The sequence below is a fragment of the Zeugodacus cucurbitae genome, chromosome X, assembly GCF_028554725.1.
Source record: "Zeugodacus cucurbitae isolate PBARC_wt_2022May chromosome X, idZeuCucr1.2, whole genome shotgun sequence".
NCBI lineage: Eukaryota > Metazoa > Arthropoda > Insecta > Diptera > Tephritidae > Zeugodacus > Zeugodacus cucurbitae.
The window spans coordinates 27,420,883-27,448,120 of NC_071672.1; the positions used below are offsets into that span (position 1 = coordinate 27,420,883).

A 27,238-nucleotide genomic window follows, 5' to 3' on the forward strand; every position below is an offset into this window, starting at 1 on the left:
TCGGATTTGAACTCCACTCTTCACCCTGATCACTTTGGTATATATAAGCCTATATCTAACTCGTTATGTGAACAAAACTATAATACTCTATTTAGCAACATTTGTTGCGAGAGTATAAAAAATGCAACATCAATTAATTATTGAAAACTTAATAAATTAATTATTAAACAAGTAAGGAAGGGCTAAGTTCGGCTGTAACCGAACATTTTATACTCTCGCAATTTATTTATTTAACTTTATTTATATTATATAATACACAATTTGACCCACGTATTCGTCATATATATTGTATAAAGTCCATTGAAAGTTGGAAACCCTAATATTAGTTTAGAAGCACTGAGGTCCTCATGTTCGATATATGGGGCCTTGACAACCTATGTTCCGATTTCGGAGATTTTTAGAATGGGGCTGCCACACTATAAACGTAGTACTTGTGCAAAATTCTGCATCGATATCTTCACTAGTGCTTACTTTATATATTGTAAAGTAAACGATTCAGATCGTCTTCAAAGTTCTGGTATATAAGAAGTAGGCGGGGTTGTGAAGCGATTTCGCCTATTTTCACAATATATCATTGGGATGTAAGGAAACCATTACAAACGAAGTTGAAATCGGTCGAGTAGTTCCCGAATGTGTTTTTGGTTTTGCCCATTTTGTGGGCGTGGCAATGGTCCAATTCTGCCCATTTTCGAACTTGATCTTCTTATGGTGCCAAGGAATATTTGTGCCAAGTTTCGTCAATATATCTTAATTTTTACTCAAGTTACAGCTTGCACAGACAGACGGACAGACATCCGGATTTCAAATCTACTCGTCACCCTGATCACTTTGGTATATATGACTCTATATCTACCTCTTTTAGTTTTAGGTGTTACAAACAACCGTTATGTGAACAAAACTATAATACTCTCTTTAGCAACTTTTGTTGCGAGAATATAAAAAATGCATTAAATATAACAACAACGAACCACGGTTTTTCCGTTACTAACAAACTCCCGGTAGCCTAGCAGCAATATAACATAGAATTTGTTTTAAGCAGGGCATTAATAAAAGAGAGAGAATGACGCAAAACAAAAAATAAGGCTGCATTTAAACGAATGTCTGTCACTGTAAATGGTAAATGACGACAAAAGAGTTGTTTTTGTTCTCAAAAGCGTCATAAACGCTATACTCTTCAATATTCATATCATTATACCCAATATTTCCCTAACTTTTTAGAGTTTGAACAATTTTTTCCCAAAAAGATACATACATAGACCACTTGATATGTTATATATTTGTCCAAAAATAGAACATAGAACACATATATCCAATATATAGACATCCATCCATCGATTAAGATCTGATAAAATTGGGTTAGATAGTTTGACACCGATATTTCTGGAAGCATATTACCCTTGACCTGCATCATTTGTTTTTAAATATTTACACTCAAAAGTATAAAGGATGGTCTAAAAGTCGCCTTATAAACATTAGCATTATAGGTATGTAAATATGAATAACTAACAATTAGAATGAGGAAACTAATTGACTAAGAGATATATTTATGTTTGTCTGCCCGTTCGTGTGTTTGTTTGTATAACCTTTATTATGACTTAAGTAAAATTCGAAAAATCTTATTGAAACTTGTCACATGCATTTAGGTACAATATTAACGGAATGGAACCATTGACAGTGAAAGTATAGAAAATCTTCTAACCAAACAAATCGGAAGAGTTATGGTGTTCTCATTTTATTCAGAGAGTCCTCCACTTTCTTGCATTCTTGTTTAGCTAACAGTTTTTTTCTTAAAAGATCTGATCGGGAATAAGTTTGATCTCTCTCTATTTCTCATAAACTGACAAAACAGAAAAAATGGTGTATACAAAACATTTCATGATCTTATATTTTGGCGGACAAATGGTAAAGTCCCTTATAATTCTTAAAAGCTACAATATCTCAAGATACTACTTAATCAACTAAGAAAGAACTAGGTTTGGCTGTAACTGAACATTTTAAACTCTTGCATTTGGCAAGGCTCAAAGGCGGATGCATATTTTTAGGTGTTGGCAAAACATTATTGTATATTAAAAATGAGTTCATAACATTGACCAATGTCTCAGTGAGTTTCATGCCTTCATTTTGCTTCATGTCCAACTATTTTTACTAAAATCAAACTAACTAACACATGCCAAGATAATTATGATTCCTTTAATCCTTTCATACTATTGACCCATCCTTAAATACTTGGTAATTGCAAGAGTATTTATCGTTTGGTTCTGCCAAAACGTAACCTTCCTTACTTGTTATTATGGATGTGTATGTGTGTGCATGGTGTTTGAAGACAGAACATTTGTTTGCAGTGTTTGATTTGGTTATATTGTTAGTTTCACACATTTTGTTTCAATTCCAAAACGTTGCATGGTAATAGTATGTTTTACAGCATTCCAATTTGTGTTGTTCGTTATATTACGGTTGTGTAAATGCTATTGAGCCGCTTATCTTTCACTGATGTGTCTGTGTTCGTTAACTTGGCAGCCTAACTGGCGCTTGTTGTTCCTACTATCATACTTCACAAGTTGCTTTGGTTTGACTACTTTGCAAAACTGGTCAAATCAAATGAAACATAACGGTCACAACACGCCACACGAGCATAACTATAATGCTAACGTTAGCTTTCGTCATACATTTATAGTACTTTGGTTATTTTTCTAACTGTAGATATACGTTGCATCCCAATAAATTTAAAATTAATACAATTTATGGAATTGAATTTAATTAAATCGAGAATCGTGAAATCGTAAGAAATACGGAACAAGTGTATGTTGCCGGGTAAACTTGACTGAAATCTTCAGGGTGAAGTGACGAATCATATTTTCCACAGAATATTGAATTTGTTCAAAATAATTAATGATCCAATGTTTTTTTGTCATTTAAATAGTGATTGTGTAACTAATAGTTATTAATATCTATAATGAAAAATCCATGTTTCGTAATAAAATGACCTGTGCCAAGAAAATGATGTATGCCAAAACACATTTCAATTTTTGAACAATAAAATAATATTTAATTAAAAATAATGTACATATTATGGGATAGACTTACAAAAAAATATTTATGCGCATATGTAATACTGTGTTACTATAAAGAAATATCCAGCACGTGCTCAACAATTTCTATATATACGTACATACACATGTACAAATTAATCCATAAGAAACATCAAAAGGGCATCTATAGATGCACATACACTAACAAACGCACACTACATAATATTCCTTTTACGATAACACGTTAAATTTAAACATTAATCTGAATTTTATACATTGAATGGCTTACTAAAAAGTTAATCAATTTGGCAAATTTGAAAACCGAAACGAACAGACTTATATACGCCGTCCGTTGTACAAATTGTCAAAATGAAAATTTAAAATATTTGCCAATTATGGGGATTTGTTTTAATGATTGTTATATGTTTGTGAAAACGTGTGATTTTTTCATTAATCATATGCTCATCAATAGTATAAATGCACATTTCATTAATAAATTGTGATTAACGTTTTGCGATATATGTACATAGTCTATGAATTTCAAAATTAAATATTACTTTGAATATGAATATTCAACAAATAATTATAAAACTAATCCTGTATTCAATTGGCTTAATTTGGGAATACTTTGATTCCCTATTTCTATGTATGCATGTATTTAACAAAAGCTTTGAATAAATTTAATTGCATTTATTAACAATTTCCATACTGCTTTTTATTCTCTGCATTTATTTAGTTTTTGTAGGTTTTCAACAAACATACATGTGTACGTGCAGTCGTAAAAAAATTGAAGCGCTTTATCAACTTAGACGCCACAGTGTCGCCGTTTGCCAAATGTAGTATGTCTGGTAAATACTTGCTTTGTTGTTGATATCGTCGCCGTAGTCGGTAATTCCATTTGTGATTAGTTTATTTTGCACATTTCCTTTATTTCATTTCGTCTTGCCATAGTAAACAAGTGAACATCATCGTGCCCATGACCTGTAGTTTTTCTTGAAAGACAAGAAAGAGGGTAAATCATCCCCAGTCTCGCCATTTCAAAAAGTCGTACTTAACCAAACACAGCAGTGCTGCACTATACTATATGTACATATGGTATTACAAATACATACATACAAATATCCGTTTTTGTTCGTAAAGTACACAGCGAACACATTTCGCATATCGTATGAATGTCGTAAGAATTCCTCCGTTATACATACGTACGTATGTAAAATCTACCTAATGACTGTGCGCGGACTAGTTCAGTTTACCGGGGTTCACTGTAAATAAAGATTACATACGTACGTATGTATCGCATATATAGCCATAAAAATATCATAATAGTGATAGAATAATCTAAAAGCTAAACTTATTTGAAATAATTCAAAAATCGAATCACTGTTCATAGTAGTAAAGGATACGGTGATTGACTTCAGCATTTAAACTGAAAATGGGGTTTCCCAAATAACATATGTACATATAATCATACCCCAATCGAAAAGAAATATTGAATAAATAGTTATTCACATTCATAATATAGATACGTATGTGTATTCATACATGCATACATAATATGTATAAAATATAAAAAGTTGTGTGTTGTTCCTTTGTGAATATGCCTGATTTAGGCACACATGTATGTATGTATGAACGTTATGATTTTGCAATGTCATTGTTGTAGTAGAACTATTGGCATCAAAAGGATATCTTTCTCCATTGCACTCGCTTAAAGTCACACATATTACTCGGACCTTGCATTAGAATGTACAAATATATGTACATATATACTTACATATATTCACGCTTACGTTGATCGATTCTGAGACGAACAGAAATTGCTAAATTTATATGTTTCGAAGTTTCAAATAATCTCACGAGCGAACTTGACAAGATATTTACATTTATAGTGGCGTATTGTTGTTGTCTGTGAAAGTGCTTTTTCAGCTTCATATGCTATGTGTTAACATTTTTTGTCTTTTGTTTGGTTTATTAGAGGCACTAATTTTTTTGAATGAAAATTTCGATTACTGCTACAACATTTGATCCAGCAACAAATGGTTTTATGAATATTCAAAAGAGAATTGCACTTTATTAAAAAATATACACATATTGAAATATTATTTCAATTAACAATATTTGGCACATGTAAAGCTTCAGTTGCTGTAATATTTTGCTTGATTTATTGGTTCACTCAAATGAATTCCTTATCCTTACGTCTATGCTACGATGGTCCACGTTTTTTTGGTGTACATGTGGTGTCTAAGCAACTAAAGTTAAGCAATAGTTTCTTGGTGCATCACTTACAATGTGTTTGAATAATACCATGTGATTAAATATGTATGGTTGACTTTATTATTTACATTTTGTGGACTTTGAATTAATCTTAAGAGAAAAATACGTTAGATTTGAAGTAATAATTTAAATGACTACTTTTGTTATCCTCAATAACTATCATCAGTAGGTAAAATTTTAAAATTAAGGAGATATCATTTGAATGTACATACGTATTTGAAAAAGTATGCGCCAAAATAGTGCCATTTATTTATGGGATCGCGGTGAAAAGACATTATATAGGAATGTAAAATACAAATGTGTAACGATCAGTAATAAGTTTTGAAATCAATGAACACAGAAACAGTGAGAAAATACAAATCAAATGTGGTTATGCAAATAATAAAAGTAATTCAATTTTGTATGGTTTGCTGTTTGGAGTTTTATTTCGCCATTTTTCTTCTGCCACTAATCAGCGCAGAAAACCTGAACAACGGAACCAGTGCCAAGTACCAATATCGACTATGGAAAACAATATCAGCAAGGTTAGACGTCGTAACAAATATAAGTCACGCATCTATCACACCACCTGTAGAAAGAGATACAATTCTTAGCATATACAATGCGTATTTCCTTCTCTGTGTCCATCAAAATCTTCGCCGAAGCTTTTACTACATCCTCAGAAATGTGGGAAATCACAGCATCAGTCATACCTCTATATATATTCAACGGCTGAATGATAGCACAAATGACAGAGACGACAATGACAAGCAGGAAGATACTATTGAAAGAATATTTCCTTTTAATTGGTGTGTGGAACAATATTGGAGGCGACAAAAACTTACACTAAAGAGTGAACAAGATATTGCTAGCGTGAAAAACCAACATTACTGTGACGATATTTTTGATATAGCACTGTGTATGATTATTGCCATTTTTGTAGAGATTTTTCCGCTTTCTATGCGTTTTGTTTGTAAAAACACTGTACTTTGTTGGCGAAGACTGCAACTGTTCTGCTATTCCTATCATCGAAACTATGCGAAGACACCACATTCCCGGCAACAATTGCAGCACCAGCGTAAAGCTGTCATTAACTGTGTTTGTAACGTCGGGAATTTGAGCGCAATAAAATGGAAGAAAAGATCAGATCAACAGCAAAATGAATTATATATACTTCAGACACACTTCGCCGTTTTCTCAGCAATAACCGGAAATATATTTGCACTTTCTATTCAAGGAGCAGGGCTAACAGACCTATGCATACCAGCAGATGCCGAGAGTGTGTGTGCCACAGTAGTAAAACTTATATTCCCTCCTGGAGTGCCAGCAATGGTGGCAAGCGCAGCTTTCATTAAACTGAAATGTAAAAAGTCCTGCCAGTATTATTTGTTGAAAGTCCGTCTAATACACCAAAAGACATTCACAACTTATGCGCAAATTTTAAAATATCAGGGACATTATATTTTAATATCAGAAGAAAATCGTTTGTTTCCAGAAGAGATTGCTTTCCTGGTATGTAAAATTGAACAACTAAAAGAACTTGACATTATTTGTGATTATAAGCATTTTTCTTATGGCGGAGACATAAAAGAAAAGCGATTTTTATTTGCCGCTAGCGAGAGGAAAGTCTGTCGTATAAGCAACGGATTACTATTCCAACTTCTGCCACTGTGTCACAATCTCAGAGGATTCGCAATTCTTCAATTCTGCAATCAGATTAATAATTTTTTAGTAACGTTTCCGATAATTCCTAAATATGGTCATGATATCGTTATTCATCAGATACGTTGTGCAACGCTACACATTAACTCAAAATTTCAAGAACTGAAATCAATTTCGAAGCAGAAATCTAAGCAAAATTCCATAAAACGGCTTAAGCCAATGAAGCTAACTAAGCCATTATCACATTGGAATGTGTCATATTGCTCAACAAATAAAGTTGCTTATACATTTAAATGTCAGCGTATAAAAGATAATAATCTCAATTGTGATGCTATAATTAAATTCGACCTTTGCTGTTGTTGTTGGTGTTTTTATTGCTATCGTCGCTGCAATAGCAACCCCGAAAGAGTTTCGAACAGTTGTTGTAATCGGTGCTGTCCCTGGCATCGGAGCCAATATACTGCAAAGTCTCCGCACTGCCTATATTGCTACTACTATTTGCATTGTTATTATTGTTTTAATCAATGTTATTGTTGCTGTTGCTACACACAATTTGCTACAACAACGTTAATGTATCCATGCAGCTGCTTAAGTCATAAATCCAATCATCAACTCCTCAAACAAAAAAACACATTGCCAAAAATGCGGCAAAATGTAAAGGAAACAAAGCAACAGACCGCTTCGCAACATTTGAAGTGCTTTCGAATTTTTTTTCGACCAGTACATCCTAAAAACGCGAACTATACATGTAGCACGCTTTCTGCATTACACGCCAGCCATACAATTTATTGGTTTCAAAATACACAACGCTGTTGTGCACAAATCACCAAGCCTAGCACAGGGATTAACACAGTGAAAGCTGCTTGTGCCGAGACAATATCGAATAAGAAAACTGATTTTATCAATTCCATCCGTTGTAAAGCTATATATTTCGGCAAATGTTTGTACCATAAACTAATTAATTTAGCGGATTACTTATGCAGACACATAATTATAGTACTTCAGGTTAAGATATCAATACCCCGATCGACTGCCCTTGTCATTAAGGTAACGAGAGAGCAACAGCAACAACAACAACAAATGGTCAATATTACGCACGATCAGCAATTGAAAATGAATAACTTATGTAAAATTTTTTGCAACAATTGGAAGCGACACAGGCGGAGGCGGCGGCGACGACGTCGACGACGCATGAATAAACAAGAGCAGCAGCAACATCAATCCGTCCAACTTCAACAGCAACACATAAACAATGAAAAAGAAACAATATTAAGTGGCGTAAGCAACCCTCGTTTGCATATATTAGGTTTTAATGCGTGCAAAGCAATCCCCACAAATGACCCTGTGCACATGATATTATCAAAAGCGCCAACTGCATCAATGTTGGCCACAATGCGTTTAGCAAATACGAAAATTGCTATGACCAATGGAAACCGAAAAGATGCAATAAGCCCGCATCAAACACCTGCACTGAGATTAAACCGCAGCCGCAGTAGGCCAAACCTTGTCTGGCTTTTTATTGGGTTGGTTTGGTTTGAAGGTCCTAAATATGTCAACTGTAGCATACATAGTAGTAGCCAATCTCCACAATCTACTTCTCAGGCTCAATCCCAAACGCAGACAGTTCAACATACCACACAGACAACACTTCAACCACTCTCAACATCGACGCTACATAAAATACATCCATCACGAATAACATCAAACTTACCTTTATTAACAACAAACAATAAACAAATATTTAAAGGATCGATGTCAGTTATGCAAAAGGGATCAACTGCCGCCATGTATAAAATAAAGGAGGAAGGAAACAGCAATTTTAATAGCAAAGGCATACGTAGTGGCAATTGTTTGTCTTCGCGAAGACGAGCTTCTCTAATGTCTACCAAAACAAATGGCAAGCATACTCGCTTCTACGACATCGATCCGATCGTGATAGTCGATCGCAAACGACACGACTGGCTCGAACCAGAAGCGAAAATAGGGACAGATTTCTTGGATGAAGAAGGTAAATTTAATAAATGTACTTACTTGTCTTATACCCCTGACAGACGGCGCGTTAATTCGAAATAACTGCTCTAATGGGAGTTAATTCGAGAGTTATCTCAGTTCATTCGGTTTACTAACTCCCATTTAATCCTCAAAATTTTAGAGAGTTAGTGGGAATTCGTGTAATTTTCGTTGGCAACATTGTTAAACATGGCCGCTTTTTATCTATTGTGAATGAAAATGTTCAATACTGACAGCTGGTTTTCAATTAAATGTAAACAAAAACATACGTATGCTAATTTTTTCTAAAATGGAAGATCTAATAATAACGTATTTATGTCTATTTTTTAATAATTAGTGGTATTGAACTATTTGTGCGGCTAACAACCGCAATATTTGCTTTCTATCCAATTTTATTTCACCAAAATTGAAATATTATTGCCAATCAGCTGTTATGGGAGTTTATAACTCCCTTTGCTGCCGTCTGTCACCCACAAAAATGGAACTGATTAAAAGCGCAGTTATTCCGAATTAATGCCGCCGTCTGTCAGGCGTATTACTTACTACTTACATATGTATGTAAGCAAACACAAACGTGTTCATTCAATTACATTTATGCAGTTCTTTATATAGTACAAATATATTATTTTTACAAATGCACAGCACATAGCGCACATAGCGATCGCGCTCGTCTGGAGTCTATTAAAAGACAGATATTGACAAAGCTTGGCTTGAAGCATAAACCCAACGTATCGCATCCATTGCCAAAGCAGTTTATATGGGACACCATATATCGCGCAGATGGCATACGCAGTGTTGTCAGTGATTTCGATTTCAGTGAAAATGGATCGCATCAATGGGAATTAGTTTCGGAAGTAGATGACACAAAAAAGACACAACGAGCACATTCAGTAAAAGCAAATGGTATTACAAGGCTTTCACTTAATTTCCCAGGTGTTCAGAAAGGCGAATTCGATAAATCGCTTGGTAAGAATAAAACTGTTCAAACTTATTTAAGTAAAAGTAATAATAAATATATAGAAAGAATCCATATAATATCAATATCAAATTGGCAATTTTCTACGGACGATACATTATTATAATTAATACGTATATTCGCAGCATAAGCTTTTGTCCTAAAACTTCTATAAACCAACAGGAAAATGAAACAAAAAAAAAATGTATAATTTCTCTTTGTTCAGGATCAGATGCTGAAAATGTTCTTAATGTAAATTATAAAGACTATTTGCATCATGGCCGATTTGAGGAGTCGAAGATATTAAACGATACAAAAATACCGAATAATTTCACATATCTTATGCATATTAGTAATTCAAAATTAAATAAAGACTACCTTGGAGTTGATGAAATGGGATTTAGTGATATGATTTATGATGATAAAGCTGATTTTCTCGAAATCGAGACGGATGAAATTAATCACCAAGTGAATCGTGGTGGTAATATTGTTGCCGATACACATGCTGACAACAATGATGGGTATAGTTTACATCAACAGAAATATAGCATGTCCACAGATCAAAGCAAATATGAAAGCGATGATTTTCTGGGCGACACACAAGAGTTCATTACATTCGCGGAGAAAGGTAAGAATGAAAATACGGAATGTAAGGTTTTATAAATACTTCTAAGCTAGAAGTAGGATATATTAAATTATTTAATATAGTGTTATTGAATATACATACATATCCGAGCAATATCTAGCAATAATAACAACAATAACAATAGCGTCCAATCGTGTCCTACCAAAATGCGATCGTATGGGTGTATATTCCTTTCGTATAGTTCAGCATATGTAAATAAGACTGTATAACAGTAACTGGCAGGGACTAAGTAGACATATGTACATACATACATACGTATGCTTCTGCATAAAAACAGTGTTAATATATACACGTAGGCACTCATGCGTGCATATTTCATCATGTGATTATTCTTGTCTAAAATGTAAGCACTTTATGTCTCAACTGTGTTTTATAGAGTACAAATGCTAAAAGCTCTTCAATGCTCTTACATAAGTCTACTCATATATGCAGATGTCTGGATAACTACATACATATGTGTGTAAGAAATTATTTACTCGTACGTCTGATAGCTGTCTGCAGGTTTCACACTTGGTTGCATGAATGCCCACCTGGATTGAGCACGTAGCTAAGCTGTCTGTTTGCCCACACTGTCGTCTAGCCTATTATTCATTTTCTTCGCTGTTGAGGTGTAGAAAAGAGCCTTTTAATCACATGTGGTGGTATGCACATCAATGGTGTTTTAATTAGGTGTTAATGTGTGCACGCAGACTAAAGACAGTGTGAAATTTAAGTCTATGTCGAAGATGCCAGACGAATTGTTGTTAAAAGTTGGAAAGCTATCGATTTGAACACGCGATGCTCCTCTATATGTCCCCTTATGTAATATTCAACCTATTTTTGCAATTTTGACTTAATTCCTACGTTTGCATAACACATACGGTTTTTTTTGCATAAGTCAATGAGCTGAAGTACACTTAACAAAGTGTATGTAATTAATGTTGCCTTTCCCACAGATTGAATTGACATTTAATATTGTCAAAAATATAGATATGTACAGTATAAAGCTATAGCTTAGTCTGCCTTATAGCTTGATACGTGATATGCAGGACAACCTCTATCGGGTATCTGGTACTTACATACATATATCCTTTTTTGTTGTAATTTGTAATTGCTCTGCTTCTACTTTTATATAATTAGTAATTGCCGCGATTAAGCTGGTGCTCAATGCTTCGATATTACTTTCTAAAAACATATGTGTATTTCTAAAATTATTTATTAGCTCGTCCAGATTAAAAATTTAAATATTTCGTACAACTTCCTGTCCGTAGAACTTCTACACTTTTTATACTCTCGCAACAAAAATTGCTAAGAGAGTATTATAGTTTTGTTCACATAACTGTTGTTTGTAAGTCAAACTAAACGAGTTAGATATAGGGTTATGTATATCAAAATGATCAGGGCGACGAGACGAGTCAAAATCCAAATGTCTGTCTGTCCGTGCGTCCGAGAAACTTGGCACATATATTCCTTGGGACCGTGAGAGGGTTGCTTTCGAAAATGGGCAAAAGGAATTATTGCCACGCCTACCAAATGGCGAAAACCGAATATACATAAAGTGTCATACTAAGCCATAATTAAAGTTATAAAAGTAAAATTTGGTATATAGGATCGTCCTAGTAAGGGCCATATTTGGATTTAATAATTTTTGGGAAGTGGGCATGGTCCCGTCCCCAAATAGGTTTTTTGTATATATAAAGCTATATAAACCAAACTTTCTGTAGTCGGTTCCCTTACGTACCCCACCACCATGAAAATAGTTGAAATCGGAGAATAACCACGCCCACCTCCCATACAAATGTTAGGTTGAAAATTACTAAAAGTGCGTTAACTTACTAACGAAGAACGTTAGAAACACTATATTTTACAGAAGAAATAGTAGAAAGAAGTTGCACTCAGAAAATGGATGAAATCAGTTTACAACCACGACAACTTCCCATATAATTCAATTTTAAATTCCATCTGATTCCTACACTTTATAAGATATACATAAGGAACCAATGAAGATAGCGAAATAAAAGTTTCCACAAATACTGTATATGATCCGTGGCATCACTTGTGAAAAAAATGTCGAAATCGGACTATTACCTTTCAATGCCATGGATATCGAATATGAAGAACTCAGTGCCTTATGGTAATTTTTCATCACTGGTAATCTTTCAGATATTTTAATTTAATTCAGAGGAAATTATTTTCTCCTAATTGTGTGTCTCTGTTCCAAAAATTATTAAAATCGGATCAGAACTTCCCCATATACCTAATAATGTATGGGCTTTATTCTGCATATATCGGTTAATATGTGAGATATCTTAGCAAAATTAAGTGAGCATATAGTCTTCTATATAGTGTAGCTTGGTGAGGAAAATTATTGAAATCGGTTTAGGAATTACATCAGCCCTCATATTCCATATATGATGAGTTTCGTTATTCTATTGGAGTTTATGCCGAATATATGGGTCAAATTGTGTGTTATTTTAATAAAATTACATCAATAAATTGCGAGAGTATAAAATGTTCGGTCGCACCCGAACTTAGCCTTTCCAAACTTGTTCAATTTGTCTTTGTAATTATTTCCATCTCAAATCTTTTTTGTTAAATTTATTGTTTTTACGTTATTAATATATTGAGGCAAATGTGCGGGTACTTCTGATTTCCTCGGTACTCTGCGGCTGCGGCTGTAGGCTGGAGGCATTTAATTTGGGCAATGAACGTGGCGCCACTCACCTTGAAGTGACATTCCATGTCATCAAAGGGTATCATCTCTCATCTAAAAATGGTGTCAGAAATTAATAATTAAAACTTCGCAAAATAAAATATTATGTATATATATTATTGCAAGTTATTTAAAAACAGTTAAGTTAAGGAGTTTTTAATGAAATAATGAACAAAGTTAAATGTAAAGTTACTTAGTTCTCACTGGGTATCTGCACTTCCGTTGTCATATATAGAATATAGCCTCATATACATATGTACATCTGCTTTGGTAATTACTGATTGCAGGCTAATTTCATTGTCGCTTTATCCGATTATAAGTGCTCATTTTTCGTTCTTCGCTTGTTCATTCTTACAGGGAAAATGTTTAAGCAACATCGACTTGTTGAGTTCTCACCACAGGCAAATGGCATGCCCAATCAAAAATTATTCGTTAGAAAAGCTGAAATTCACGTTCGGATTGATAAATTAACAACAGGGCGCATCGGTAATAGCAATAGAAATAATCGTGGATGTGGTGGAAAGAAAACGAAGCCAAAACTTTGGATATTTCAAGTAATGGAAAAAAATACTACAAAGAAGGTAACAAACATTATTATAAAATAATACATATATAATTACAAGTATGTATTGCGATATGTTCAAAAAGTACAAGATATAGTGTTTACGAGTTTAAAAGTTATGTCAGAATTAATACGATGAAATTGCGGAAAATGCGTTGAAAATTAACCATTCAAAATAAAAATTTTATATTTTGGCTCTTCAGTGTATATAATAAACTGCTACACAAGCAGGCTGGTACTCCTTGTTTCAAGTCATTCGTTCATTTGACATGACAATGTAATGTTTTGCTCTCAGCGAACAATTCAACAACACACTGAGAGCAGCAAAAGCAAATGCTTGCATGACATTTTTCTCACCAAGCATTGTTGCTTCAAAACATTACTGCAATGAATGATAGAAGACAAGATTGCGACAGGCGTTTGCAGTTAGCTTTTTTGGGTTTTGAGTTCCTGTTGAGTGACAACTTTCACGACCCCGAACACGCGAACAAAACAAAATTGCACGGTGGTACAAAACAATAAAACCAAAACAAAGAGCTGAAGTCAAGGCTAGTGCTTAATTATTATTTAAAATTCTAAGTAAAAAATGTATTAACTTGAAAAAGAAGTCCGCAATGGCGGAATTAAACAACAATAGTACAAAAAAGTCGTTTATAGAGAATTTTTTTTCAATTTTTCAACCAACAAAAAAGTTGGCAAAATGGCGAATTTTTTGTAACAAAACATATAATTTTAATTATAAATATGCATTATTATATTGGATCATTTTATAAATGAAGATTTTAAGAATTACGTTCATTGTGATATTTTATCTGCACATTATTCAATTTGGTTCACTATGTTTCACATTTCCGTTTTCCATTTGACAATTCTTCAGTTGCCTATTCCCATTCGTGGGTCGTGAACGCTTCAGCCTGTCGTAATCTTGTCTTCTATCATTCTTGCATTACTGTCGGAGAAGGCACGAAAGGCAAGGCAACGGAAAAGCCTATGACAACGAGTGCAATAAAACATTTTCCTAACCCGGTTACACAGGAAAGAAATTGCTTTCAAGTTGCCACACACTCAGATTTTTTTTACTACCACACTCTCATTTTCCGAACTTGAGAGACATCTTGCTTTAAATTTTTGCGAGCAAGAAGTGTTTCAAGTTGATGAACAAGAAATGATCAGCTGAGTACAGAGTTCTCCAATTTTCAAATTACAAGTATTAAAATTTTAAAATTAATGACGAATAAAGTTGAAATAAGTGAATTTCTTTTTACAAGATTGTACAAAAGCAATGCATTTTATGGAACATGAATCTTCCGACGTATCTTAAAAATTAAGACTTATGAATCCATTTTGTCGATAAATGGAAGCAGTTTCCTTGACGACGGCATCTCTGTAACAATAATTGAATATTAAGGCTGCAGGCAAGCCTACGTCACGGCTTTCAATTTATGCCAATTTTGACAATTAATTCGTGTGATCAACTTGAAAGCAAGTTCTTTCCCGTGTAACGGCAGCGTAATACATGTCATGGCATGTTGTTGTTATTTTTATGCTAAAATATAAAATATTTTATAAAAACACTAATTTTAAGAATGTTTTTACACATGCAAATACTATTTCTTTTACTATGAATGCATTTACATGCATTATTTGCATGTATAAACATGTTTTCTCTCCATAGAGAACGAGCATATAACAGCAAGTGCATGCTGCACTCGTTGCTATTTAAGTGCTGAACACAAAGACGACGACACAACACGACGTAGCGACGGCTGATCACAAATGTCGTTTTGAAGCCAGCGTCTTGAACATTTTGAAGACGACAGCGACATATCAAACAGCATTTTCGTTGTTGCCGTACTAAAATCTTTCACTTCAATAAAATTTACATATTTAGTTTAAAGTGAAATTATTTGTGCAAAAAATGTAAAACTGGTCGATTTATTTATTTTAAATAATCGATTGTTATTATAAATGATATATCAAAGCTATTTTACGTTTCTGCTGACAAAATAATGTCATATTTGTTATAACTTTTAATAATTTTACATTTGACACATTAGTGGCAACTCTACAGCTGCCCATTGTCGTCGCCAAAATTAGAAACATTTTTAATTTAGCGACAACGACAACTACAAGCCTGTTGTCGCGTAGTCGTGCTGTTGTGAAACAATCTGTACCCATAAAAACGCGTGTATTTTAATATTTGACATATGTCGCTCGTCGTCTTCTATGTGTTCAGCACAATAGGTAGGGGAGAAAGGCAATGAAAGTGTTGCTTGTTTATGTCTTGTGTGTCCGTTGCTATTTGGGTTCACTGCTTATATTGTTTCAAATGTTATCAAGCAAATCACATGCAATAGGTCGCACATTGCTTTGATGATTTCAAGTGCACTTGTGCTGCAGTTTACTATATAAGTATATTATAATTTTCATTATAACAAAAACCTTATTCTTCCATTTATTTTAAAGAGCTGCGACAAATCTCCGCAACTTTGTGTTACTTACGATGTGGATATATCGAACTTAGGCTGGCAAAAATTCGATATAACACCAACTGTCCGGGACTGGTATAGACGAGCACCGACGGAAAAATTGCGACTTCTTATAGATTGCACTGGTTGTGGCAAGCATTACGTTTTACATTTGTTTAATCAGCCTTTGGTGAGTTCGAAGCAGGACCTATTATACCCTCAGCGAGGCAACCGATACCGTTCGGTGAACCGAGATGATCTTGTGGTGCAGTGGACACGACAACGATTGAACGGTAACATTATTTTACAAAAAGAGAGTGATGTTAAAGGACGAGTGGAAGAGAAGCGTCCAAAAGCTAAACATCCGTCTTTGCTATGTAATTCTATTTTTGACTGTAGTAATCAGAAGAATTTAACTTCAAATTTAGGCAATAATAAATTGAATGACGTGCGCACCAAATTATTTAGGCCACATCCATTACTAGGATATACGGAACAATCTAACCGACTACAATCCAAAGTTCCTGGGACACAAGATAAACGGGACATTCAATATTCGCAGCAAAAAAAGTATATGCACTTAAAAAGTCCAGTATCATTAGAACTAAGTCCCAATCGACCATTTCTGGTATTGCGTACAGAAACGAGAATTCTTCGGCGTGTACGACGGCGTGCAATTGATTGCGTTGGCGCAATGCATGGTCAATGTTGCAAGGAATCGTTTTATGTGTCTTTTAAAGCATTAGGTTGGGATGACTGGATAATTGCACCGCGTGGCTACTTTGCTAATTACTGCCGCGGCGATTGCTCAGGCCCATTCCGCACTCCTGATACATTCCAAACATTTCACGCTCATTTTATAGAAGAATATAGAAAAATGGGTCTTCTGAATGGTATGCAACCCTGTTGTGCACCAGTAAAATTTTCAAGCATGTCGCTTATTTACTATGGCGACGATGGTATTATTAAAAGGGATCTCCCAAAGATGGTAGTTGATGAATGTGGGTGCCCATGATGATATGCACACTGTTGTATGTGCATTCGAAATATATTGATTACGTAAAGGATTGGCTGTATTGAATCAACTTAAACTATTTATAAATACGAATATTAATATATATACATCCAGACTTAATATTACGAATCCATGTTCGTATGTACTTTTTCTAAGATTTAATTTAAATTTTCAGCTTTACACGCTTTTATGATATAATAAACAAACATAGCTGTACAAGAAGGGATAGCATCAAAAATAAATTTGAAGCCAGTATAAAGCAACTTCTTGTGCTGCTTTTATGCTAGAGTAATATACATAGATACATACTTATATGAATGTAACATAGTTTTAAGATGAATGTTTGGGTGTAGTATAAATACATATTGACCTATGGATCTAATTATTTTTGTGTATATACGCAAATAAATTTGTTCAATAGTCAGTAAAAAGAACTTTCGCCGAAGCAAATACATTTAAATTAATAAAAAATAACTTTAATTGGTGCCTTCGATTATTAGCTAAAAAGCATCTTTAAACATGAACACATTTAATAGGGCATACATAGTTCGTACGTAGCAATATGTAAATAATCAAAATTACAAAAAAAGAAAAAATCGATTACTATTGTAAATATAAGGGAACGCTGTTTGAAAACAGATAAAAACATCAGCCCTATGGAATAATTTTTTAAATAATGCCTTAAATGTTCATATTGGTAAATAGTAAGCCGCCTACTAAACACACCCTTTTGACTATCACACACAAATTCCAATTTCATGGGATAGGGTACTTCAATTTCACAATTTCCCCGATTATTCTTAACTTTTCCACAAATAAGGAAGGAGGGGAGTTATGTCAAAGAATCTTTATGTAATACACATTTACAATATGCTTTCATTTCAAATTGAGATATAAACATAAATACGTTAATTAATATAAACGAAAATTAATAATCAGCATAAAAGTATAGCCCAATTAATGCTGTATGCTTTTACGAATTAGTATTATGTTTTACATATATGAGCTCAATTTCCACAAAACCTTTTTGTACATTGTATTGTGATGCGCATAAAGAATAATTTTTGCAAATATAAACACAAATTACTAACAAAGATTATGTATATATAACCAAATTTTAGCTGAAAAAGTCAGTATACAGCTCTGAACATACATATGTATGTTATTAAAATATACGGAATTAAAGTGGTAATAATTCTACTTCCCACATCAAATAATATTAACTATGGCAGTTTGACTTTGCACTAAACAATTTCAAAAATGAACATATACGATTAACTTATACATACTTCATGTTCATATGTGTGCTTAATTCTAACATCCCCGATAATATTTCCCTAGCCATTCCCAATTTTACAATATTAATTATATTGTTTTGAATTAGGAATTGGGTGTGATAACCTTGTATATTATGATTTCTTGTTTTGTTTTTCAAGCTGTTCCCTTTGACAAATATAATTCAAATGATAACAATCAGAAATGCATCACCACTATTTACATTTAGATAATGCACCTGGCTCAGGGAGAAAATAGTAGAAAGGCTTATATATAAATAAAAGCAAAGCATTGTCCTTTGAAAATATACATACATATGTATGTGTTTGCAAAAGTTGACGATCCCGCTGTTAACCACACCCTAGCATTGTACATAAAAGCCTTTTATCAGAAGTTGTAATAAAATCTCATTGGTAACCAGATTTTACGAACTGCGTATGAACTGTTCCTGAAAAGGCCGGACTTGTGCCAGTCATAAAACGACGAATAAATAGGTTAGTTTTTCACAGATCTATTGCAAATTTATTTGTCGTATTTTAAAATATTTAATAAATACACACAATTAATAAAGTTTATTTTATGACTTTCTTAAAACTAAACTAGAGATTTTGCTCTATAATTTATATTTAACATAACTGTTTATTTATTTTAAACTAGTATGAGACTGGTACATTAAAAAAAAGAACTGTCAATTGACATCTCGATAAGACAGTCGACTAGCTGACTAGTTGGGCTTGCGTTATCAGCTAGTTGTAAGGATGCAACTAGTCAATTAACCTCCAAGTCAATACAAGAGTGCACACATACACATTTAAAAATACAAGCACGTGCTAATATTCTGTAGGATAATAAAAACGAAATTTTCAATTCCTATACGACTACACACAAAATTTGTAAATAAAATTGTTAAACAAATTCATACAAAGTTGTTAATAGTTAATTCGAGCATTGCGACAGTTGTTTACAATGGATATACACAAGTTTAAAACATATTGAATAAATCAGATATTTCACAAATTTCTGAGACAGAAGCATTCAATCTGTAGATCTAACTTAAAAATATTTTACGTGCACAATTGTAGCTGGACAGCTGGTCATGTAGAATGACGTTACACTCGAATTACAATTGCAGTAGTTACATTAAACAAATAGCTAGTATCGGATAACAAGGATAATTAGTTTCTTAGCTTTAAAATTTTCGCTTGATAGTAACGTTCACTTTAGTATATATAGAGAATATATTTAAAACATGTATACATATATTTAATAAACTACACAATTACAAATATATATATATATATATATATATATATAGATTAACTGGAACTAAATGACTACACTATAATTATTCAGTTCAACAATAAGTATTTATACATATATATACATTTGATAAAATATATTACATGCGTTTGCACATTCTTCATTACATAAACCCTAGTCTTATTAAATAGTAGCATGTTAAAATCCAACTTAAATATATAATAAACAATAATATTAATTAAGGATAGCTTTTTTCCAAAGCCAAAGACTATACCTCACTGAAAAATCCAAAATAAATCTGTATTCGAATGTGACATTGACTATATATCTAATTGTTCATCACCTCACTTAACAGAAACATGAGTAAATGGAAATAAGAGGAGAGGTAGCACTGGAAAAATAAAGTTTACAAGCGAAAACTATGCATTCCTGAAAGAGCTTTTGACATGTAAATAAGAATGATTTTCATTTATGCATGTATATAATTCTTTGCAGCGAAGCTATCAAAGAAATTGAAAATTAGTAATATTTAACTAAAACGCCAAATGTGAAATGTACATATGTACCCAGAGTTCATCTCACACAGTAACTAAATCGTATTGAAAATAGCATTTTTTCCGATACTCCAAAAAAGGTTTATTGTTATGTTACTATAATACAAAATGAATTGATGGACATACTTGGAAGCAATCATTAGAAATTAATGTATTTGACCCTGGAATATTCCCATTCATGGTTCAAATAATATGCATCCATACAAATTTATATATATATATACAGATATACAAATAATACTATTTAAAAGTACCATGGTTCTTTTTAAAGTCAATTAAATTTAGCCTATACAGATCACGCTTCGTTGCCATTGAAATTAACTTACATCATAATCTTCACGCATTTAAGGGAGGGGTCTGGGTTTTCACTTTCGAAAATTCGAATTTTTTTTGTTTTATCTTATTGTTAAACTTTTCAAGAATATGTCCTCAAAATTTTAATCCGATCTAAGCAATATTCTTGAAATTACTGTTTAATTAGTCTCGATGCCTTTAACGCTCTAACTCTAACAGCTACGGCTTTAAACGCGTTTTTCTCAAAACTACTTTTTTGAAGTCCGTGTTCACTGCCATTTGAAAACTACTAGACCGAATCATTTCAAATACTTGAAACATTTTCTTCACATAAAATACCTCCCCCCTACGTTTAGTAAATTTGTTTTTTTAACATTAACGGTGTTTCCCACTCTGAAAATGGCGGAAATTTTAGTCGAAAATAACGGTTCACACCTTAGATGGCCGCCAAAAATTTTTAAATAAAAAAAAATAATCAGAGAACGTTGGGGGGAAGATTTGTTTAAAATTTAACTATATTTTTATTAATTTTTTTTTCATTTTCGATTAATTTCCGGCCGAGTTACAGTGAACACCGCAAATTGTTTTTTTTTTTCAAGACGTCCCAGGGGAAGCTCTGTCACGGGCTAATGGTTTAATATTTTTGCATGAAAAATTTACAGAACATAGTCAAAACTATGCTCAATAATGTATAGAAGGTTTGAATAAAATTGCTTAATCGATATTTGAGATAAAAAATCACAAAAAAGTGTTTTTTTTTTGCGCTGAAACCCAGATCCCTCCCTTAAGCATATGATGAAAATGTGATGTCCTTAAAAATGGTTTGCTTTTGTGAACCGTTTATATAACGCTGTCAGTGAAATCACATACATAGACATGCATTGTTTAATTCCTATACATAACTTAATGAAACATTAGTTTATAATTTTGTAATAATTATACTCTGAAGTGTTTGTAGTACTTTGTTTTGTAAAGAATTGAAGGAAATACATAGATTTCTATACGAACATTCCAGAAAGCAATAATCTGGATGTTACCACATAAAATCTTTGGACATACTCGCTTAATGAGTAATAGTCAATCAATGACATCATTTTCTTTTGTCGATACATATTGCATAATAAAATATTAAGATTCTCAACAGTTGGCGGGCCGGTTGCGATATAATGATAAAATATGTAATTCTTGCGTTTGAATTTATTATACTGTAAAAAGTGGAGTTTATTGGGGAACATGCATGCCATTGTAAAAGTATTTTTGAAGGACTTTAACAGTAATAATAGTATTCCCAAATGTATACTGTTGTAATTGTTTGATTATATCCTGCACAACAATTAAAGCAATTTATAAAAACGACAGTAATCAAATGAAAATGAAATTATTACAAATTAATGCTTCATATACAAAGTTATATTTAAAAATATTGTAAGGTAATAATATTGTATGATAGATATAATAAGAATATTCATTAGAAAAATAAAAGATATTAATTAGAAAATGGAAGCAGATAGTTAATTTTATGGATTTAAAAAATGATTTAAGTCAAATGAGAAGAGAGCTACAAACGCATAACATACGCTTTGATGGACGCAATTAATAACCATATGCAAAATTTCACCAATAAATCAATAACTTTATAAAAACAAAAGTGCCTAAAATAATTCAAGCAAATACGCAATTTTTTATGATACTAAGAACTTTTACGAATATTTGTCAGTTTTAGATAGAATAACAGAAATCACAATGGACATCTAAAAAAACCATGTGTGAAATTCGACCATGTTGAACTTAAAGTCAGTTTGAATAACCTTATTGATTACTTAAGATTATAGCGAACTTGACACAAGATAATATATATCTAGTACATATATATGTAAATATGTAAACATAAATGATCATTTGTATGCAGGCGATATAACTATAATAACAAATATACATATTTATGTATGTATGTATATCGGCCTATTCTCACAGAAAACATTATTTGAAAATGAAATGAAATATTAACTCATAACTTGTTTAATTCAATATCTAAAAAGGTTTATGGAATTTACAAACATATACACATACACATTCCTTAGTAGTTATGGGCGTAATAATAACATATATTATATTGTGCTATTGAAATAATTCTTATGGTCTATTACATAGGACTTGTTTTCTCTGAAACTAATTTTGAAATACTCAATAATATAAACTTAATTAAATAATAATATTTTACAGCATCACATCAAACATATATGATTACCAAAATACTTATGTGCATCAAGTGCATGAGGCATTCAAATATTTACTAATTATAAAAAAATATCAAGATATTAAAAAAACTTGTTTAAGAAATGTTTCATTGCTACTTAATTTTGGATACACAGACTTTCTCCTTTAATTGTATATTTATATGTGGGCACCAACATTTTTTTGAGCACTTTAGTTTGAAATACGCATATATTTGTAAGTTCATGCCATAAAATGAAGGCATTTATTAATTTGAGACGTTGTTTTAGAATAGTATTTATATTTCCATAAATACTTATTATTTGCCTGAGTATTGAACATCTTTTTTAATAAATTATGTTGCCTTTTGTAAAGATTTCTTTATTAAATATATTAATAATAAGGTTTCTTAAAGACTAATAATCGAATTAATCAATAAGGACTTCAGAATTCACTAATATGAAATGTGAAACTCATATTTTTGGCTAAGCAAGCATTTTTCAAACTACGCTCTGGAATTCAATTAGCAATAGAATCATATACATTTTTTTTATTATATTATTAAATAATTTAAAGTTGAATAAAAGCGTTTATGCGAATTTAACAAATACTTGTTTAGTTTTCAATGAAAAAAAAAACAACGTGCCGGATTAAAACAGTTTTCGGTAAGTAAATTTAACTTAAATATAGTCTAAAATTAAATACCGGAATTCAACTAGTCTCGCCATAATTACTAATTTTATATACATAACTGTATTTCCCTGTCTATTAGTTTTAGGAGTAGGAAACTGTTATATAATAATAATAATAATACAACAAAAAACTCAAATTATTGAATAATAGGGTAATATTGCTCAAATAAGTCGGAACATTGCCAAAGAACATTTGTAGTTAAATATTCTGAACGAAAAGCTGAATTTCGCAACGGACAATGTATCGCAGTGATTTTGCTTCGGGGGTTACGATTGACTACAACGAGCAAATAGGCGACAGAGAAACCTATGAACTGTAATTTTTTCTGTTGATAAAAGAGAATTCTGATCTTGTTGCTCAGCTGGAAGGGCGGTGTACCGGTATCGTAACATCGCTTGCTTTTCTTATGTACATATGTATGTACAAATGTAAATATATTAATGTATGCATATATATTTATATGCATACAAATACAGGTTTTGTTATTTATAAAGTAGCCTTATCAATTAAACGCCTCCTTAATCGAAACTAAAGAAATTAATTTCTTATCAATATATCACGTATTTCTTTCATTAGCAGATATGTACTTGCATACTCATACTCAAATAAAACCTGATATTAGTATAAATATATATACAATCAACAAATATGTACTTGTACGCTTTATTTAAGTAATTCTATTGAATCTTAGTTCTTAGTTAACAAATCACATTTGTACTACTTTCAATCCCAGTTAGCAGGCAATATACTTGCCATCAAGATTTTAATAATTTTTATTATTGTCTAAATTTCTAATACAATTGTCTGTCAATATGATCTCGAGTAATCCCAATGTACCCAATATAGTTATGAAATCGGTTTAACCACAATAGTCCAAATACAATTTTTTTCGCTCATCTAGTTTACTTTTCCCCTCTATATCCTCATCTATAAGGATATTTTTATATTCTATACTACTTTTTATGCCTTGGCTGCTAAGTTTATATTGCATATATCTGAATAGCAGAAGTCGCGATATAACTAACTGAGAATAGATTACCATTATGCCATTTGAAACTAAAAAATAATTAAAGCTATAATATGTATCTTCAAACAAAAACAAAATAAATATGATAAGCTGAATATGGTAATTTGAGTTAGTTAGATTGATTTTGATATATAATACTTTAAATAAGAAGTTTTCGCGGCATACTCACATTTTTGACACTTGCAACTTGCCATTTTATTATCCAAATTTATTTTTTCCTTCGCAAACCTTCTAAATTCAGAACTTTATTTTCATGATTATATGAACCACTGTTTTATCTTATTTGAATGGATACAAAATTTATTTTCTAGTATCAATAATTAAATGTGGTTGCAAAGTGAGACTTAATTCCAAAAATTCGTTTAATCATGAGTATATTTTATTTTAATGTATATATCTGATGTCAATAAGAAACGTTTTATTGGAACTGTGTAATCAGCATATATATATTACTTAAAAATTGTTAGTTTTTGCAGAGCAAGCTACTTTTATTACAAACAACTTTTAATGCTAACAACTTGAATATCTTTATATATTTTGAGAAAGTTAATATACATAGATACACATACATATATACATAGACATGATATTAAAAGTCAAGTGCTCGTTTTGAGTTAGATAATTAGTTAGTGGTGGTCAACTCAAAATTTATGTAATTTTAAAAATACAATCTTTTGAATGTATATAACAAATCTGAAAGTGGATACTGATCTCACAAACGACCAACTCGTGTACAAAATTACCCTGCAGGGTAATGCGCTAGTTGCACAAAATGAGTTTGGTTCTTGTGCACAAATCTATATTGTTAATGATGGTTCTCAGCACTGTATCTAACAATGTCTCTCTATTACCCTTTCTGTAGTACAGAATATGCACGAAGTAGTAAAAATTCAACAGTCGATGAGTAGAAAAAATGTAAACAAAAAAACAGTAGCAGATATGTATTATTGTATTAATTGTAGTTACATAATCCTACATTTAATAATTATTACATAGTATTTCCCTGTATGTGTTTTATTTTATGATATTTTCAGCTTGTTTAACGTTTTACATACGTAGTATTTTGTCTCGTAACTCTATAAAATCAAATAACCTAATATGTATTGAGAGATGTTAAAATCGTTAGTTGATCATATGCAAAATAAACAAGCTCTAATTCCCTCCATTACCCTACAGGGAATTTTCATATATACATACATATATCACACATCTCCGATCATTCTTGTGACTAAATTTTTAATGCTAGAATTAACTTATATGTACTTTTTTCAAGTTTATAAGTGATTGAGTACCACATGTGTACACTTAGCACATATGTTTTTTTTTATAGTAGGGGGAAGCATCGAAAGCCTGAGTGCGGAACTTTAATCCGCAAAACCTAACCTACTCCCAACTCAAGACTCTCCCACGGAACCACCGGCTTAAGTATTACTTCGTGGGAGTGACAAGACAATCTTAGGTCTGTTACCTGTTGTCTCAGTTATGTCATAATTGAAGCTGTCGCTAAAAGCTTTCCACTTATTAGAGGACTGACACATAAGTGCAGTCAAGTTTTCCACCGTAAAACTACCCCCAAGTGCAGTTTCCAACTTGTCCCTTACGTTCAAAAATCGAGGGCAGTGAAAAAATACGTGCTCGGTGTCTTCTATGGCTTGTATTGACGTTTGCTGATCCACCAACGGTGGATACCTCAATTTCGACAAGGAGGTGATATCATAATTTTAGAGTTCCTCCGGAAATGATTCTCCGGTGTACGCCCAGAACTATTTTCAGTAACCATACATTGGCTTGAAAACAGTTGGGAACACCAACAGTGGGTATGTTTAGTCTCTGTCACTAAAAGAAAATCATATATGTTCTTTGGATGGCAAAGTCAAAACCAAAGGAGAAGAAAAAGAAAGAAAGAGAAAAAAGGGGAAAGAAAGAATGAGAACAGCTGATCGATCAAAATAAACGGCAAATTAATTGGGTGCACCTTTTATTTTAATTAGCTGTTTAGGGGAAAGATATAATTATATATACGAATTTGGCGCGAAAAATTAGCGAAAACTATTATATATCTAAATACAACTTGTACTTATTAGATTCTTTATATTTAGTGTTCACTTGAAAGTTCCAGTCTCCCGAAAGCTGTGGAGCCTCAGACTAGAATTAAAATCTGATAATTAACAAATAGAAAGCACGAAAAGTTTCAATCTTATATACAATACAGCACTATCTTGTGCCGTATTGAACCAAATACTTTGTTCGTTTTTGGTACTGGTGTCAGACTACTCGAAAATTGCTTCTGGAAATCTGTCAATTGTAAGCAAAAGAAACAGTTGACTGACTAGTTATGAAGTACTTTACATGGTTTCAATTTGCCTGCAGGGTATTTGTTTTATATATAGAAGTTAATACTTGTGCATACACAGTCAAGTACTAACTTTAATTTGGTATAAGTGGAAGCAACAACGCTTGGGCGTACATATATACAATGCAATTGTGTTTATGTGCACTCGACATACGTACGCACAAATGTATGTACTATCATTTGTCGCCTCAGGAGGCTCCATAGTACAGCCCTAAGATTTGACCCCTAGTAAGGGAAAACAATTTTGCATGTATGTGTAATATACACATGCAAATG

The 27,238-nt window shown here is 32.3% G+C and overlaps 1 protein-coding gene and 1 long non-coding RNA gene across 4 annotated transcripts; one reads left to right on the top strand and one right to left on the bottom strand.

Moving 5' to 3' along the window:
* Window positions 1-297: 297 nt before the first annotated feature.
* On the top strand, window positions 298-22,512 carry LOC105219276 (uncharacterized). Of its 3 annotated transcripts, none has more exons than XM_029044920.2 (6): window positions 298-2,799; window positions 5,470-8,952; window positions 9,597-9,920; window positions 10,136-10,537; window positions 13,605-13,828; window positions 16,276-22,512. In XM_029044920.2, exons 2-6 carry the CDS (start codon window positions 5,634-5,636, stop codon window positions 17,290-17,292), a joined length of 5,286 nt encoding a protein of 1,761 aa, XP_028900753.1. In that variant the 5' UTR covers window positions 298-2,799; window positions 5,470-5,633; the 3' UTR covers window positions 17,293-22,512. The 3 variants fall into 3 exon arrangements, with proteins under 3 accessions (XP_028900753.1, XP_054091486.1, XP_054091487.1); XM_054235512.1 differs by lacking the exon at window positions 298-2,799 and having other exon boundaries at window positions 5,342-8,952; window positions 16,276-16,570; window positions 16,706-22,512; XM_054235511.1 differs by lacking the exon at window positions 298-2,799 and having other exon boundaries at window positions 5,333-8,952.
* Window positions 10,856-26,598, bottom strand: LOC128923092 (uncharacterized). The gene is made up of 3 exons (XR_008472165.1): window positions 24,779-26,598; window positions 13,441-13,688; window positions 10,856-13,301 (listed from the first exon to the last, which is right to left on the bottom strand). It is a non-coding gene; the product is annotated as an uncharacterized LOC128923092 (long non-coding RNA).
* Window positions 26,599-27,238: the final 640 nt, after the last annotated feature.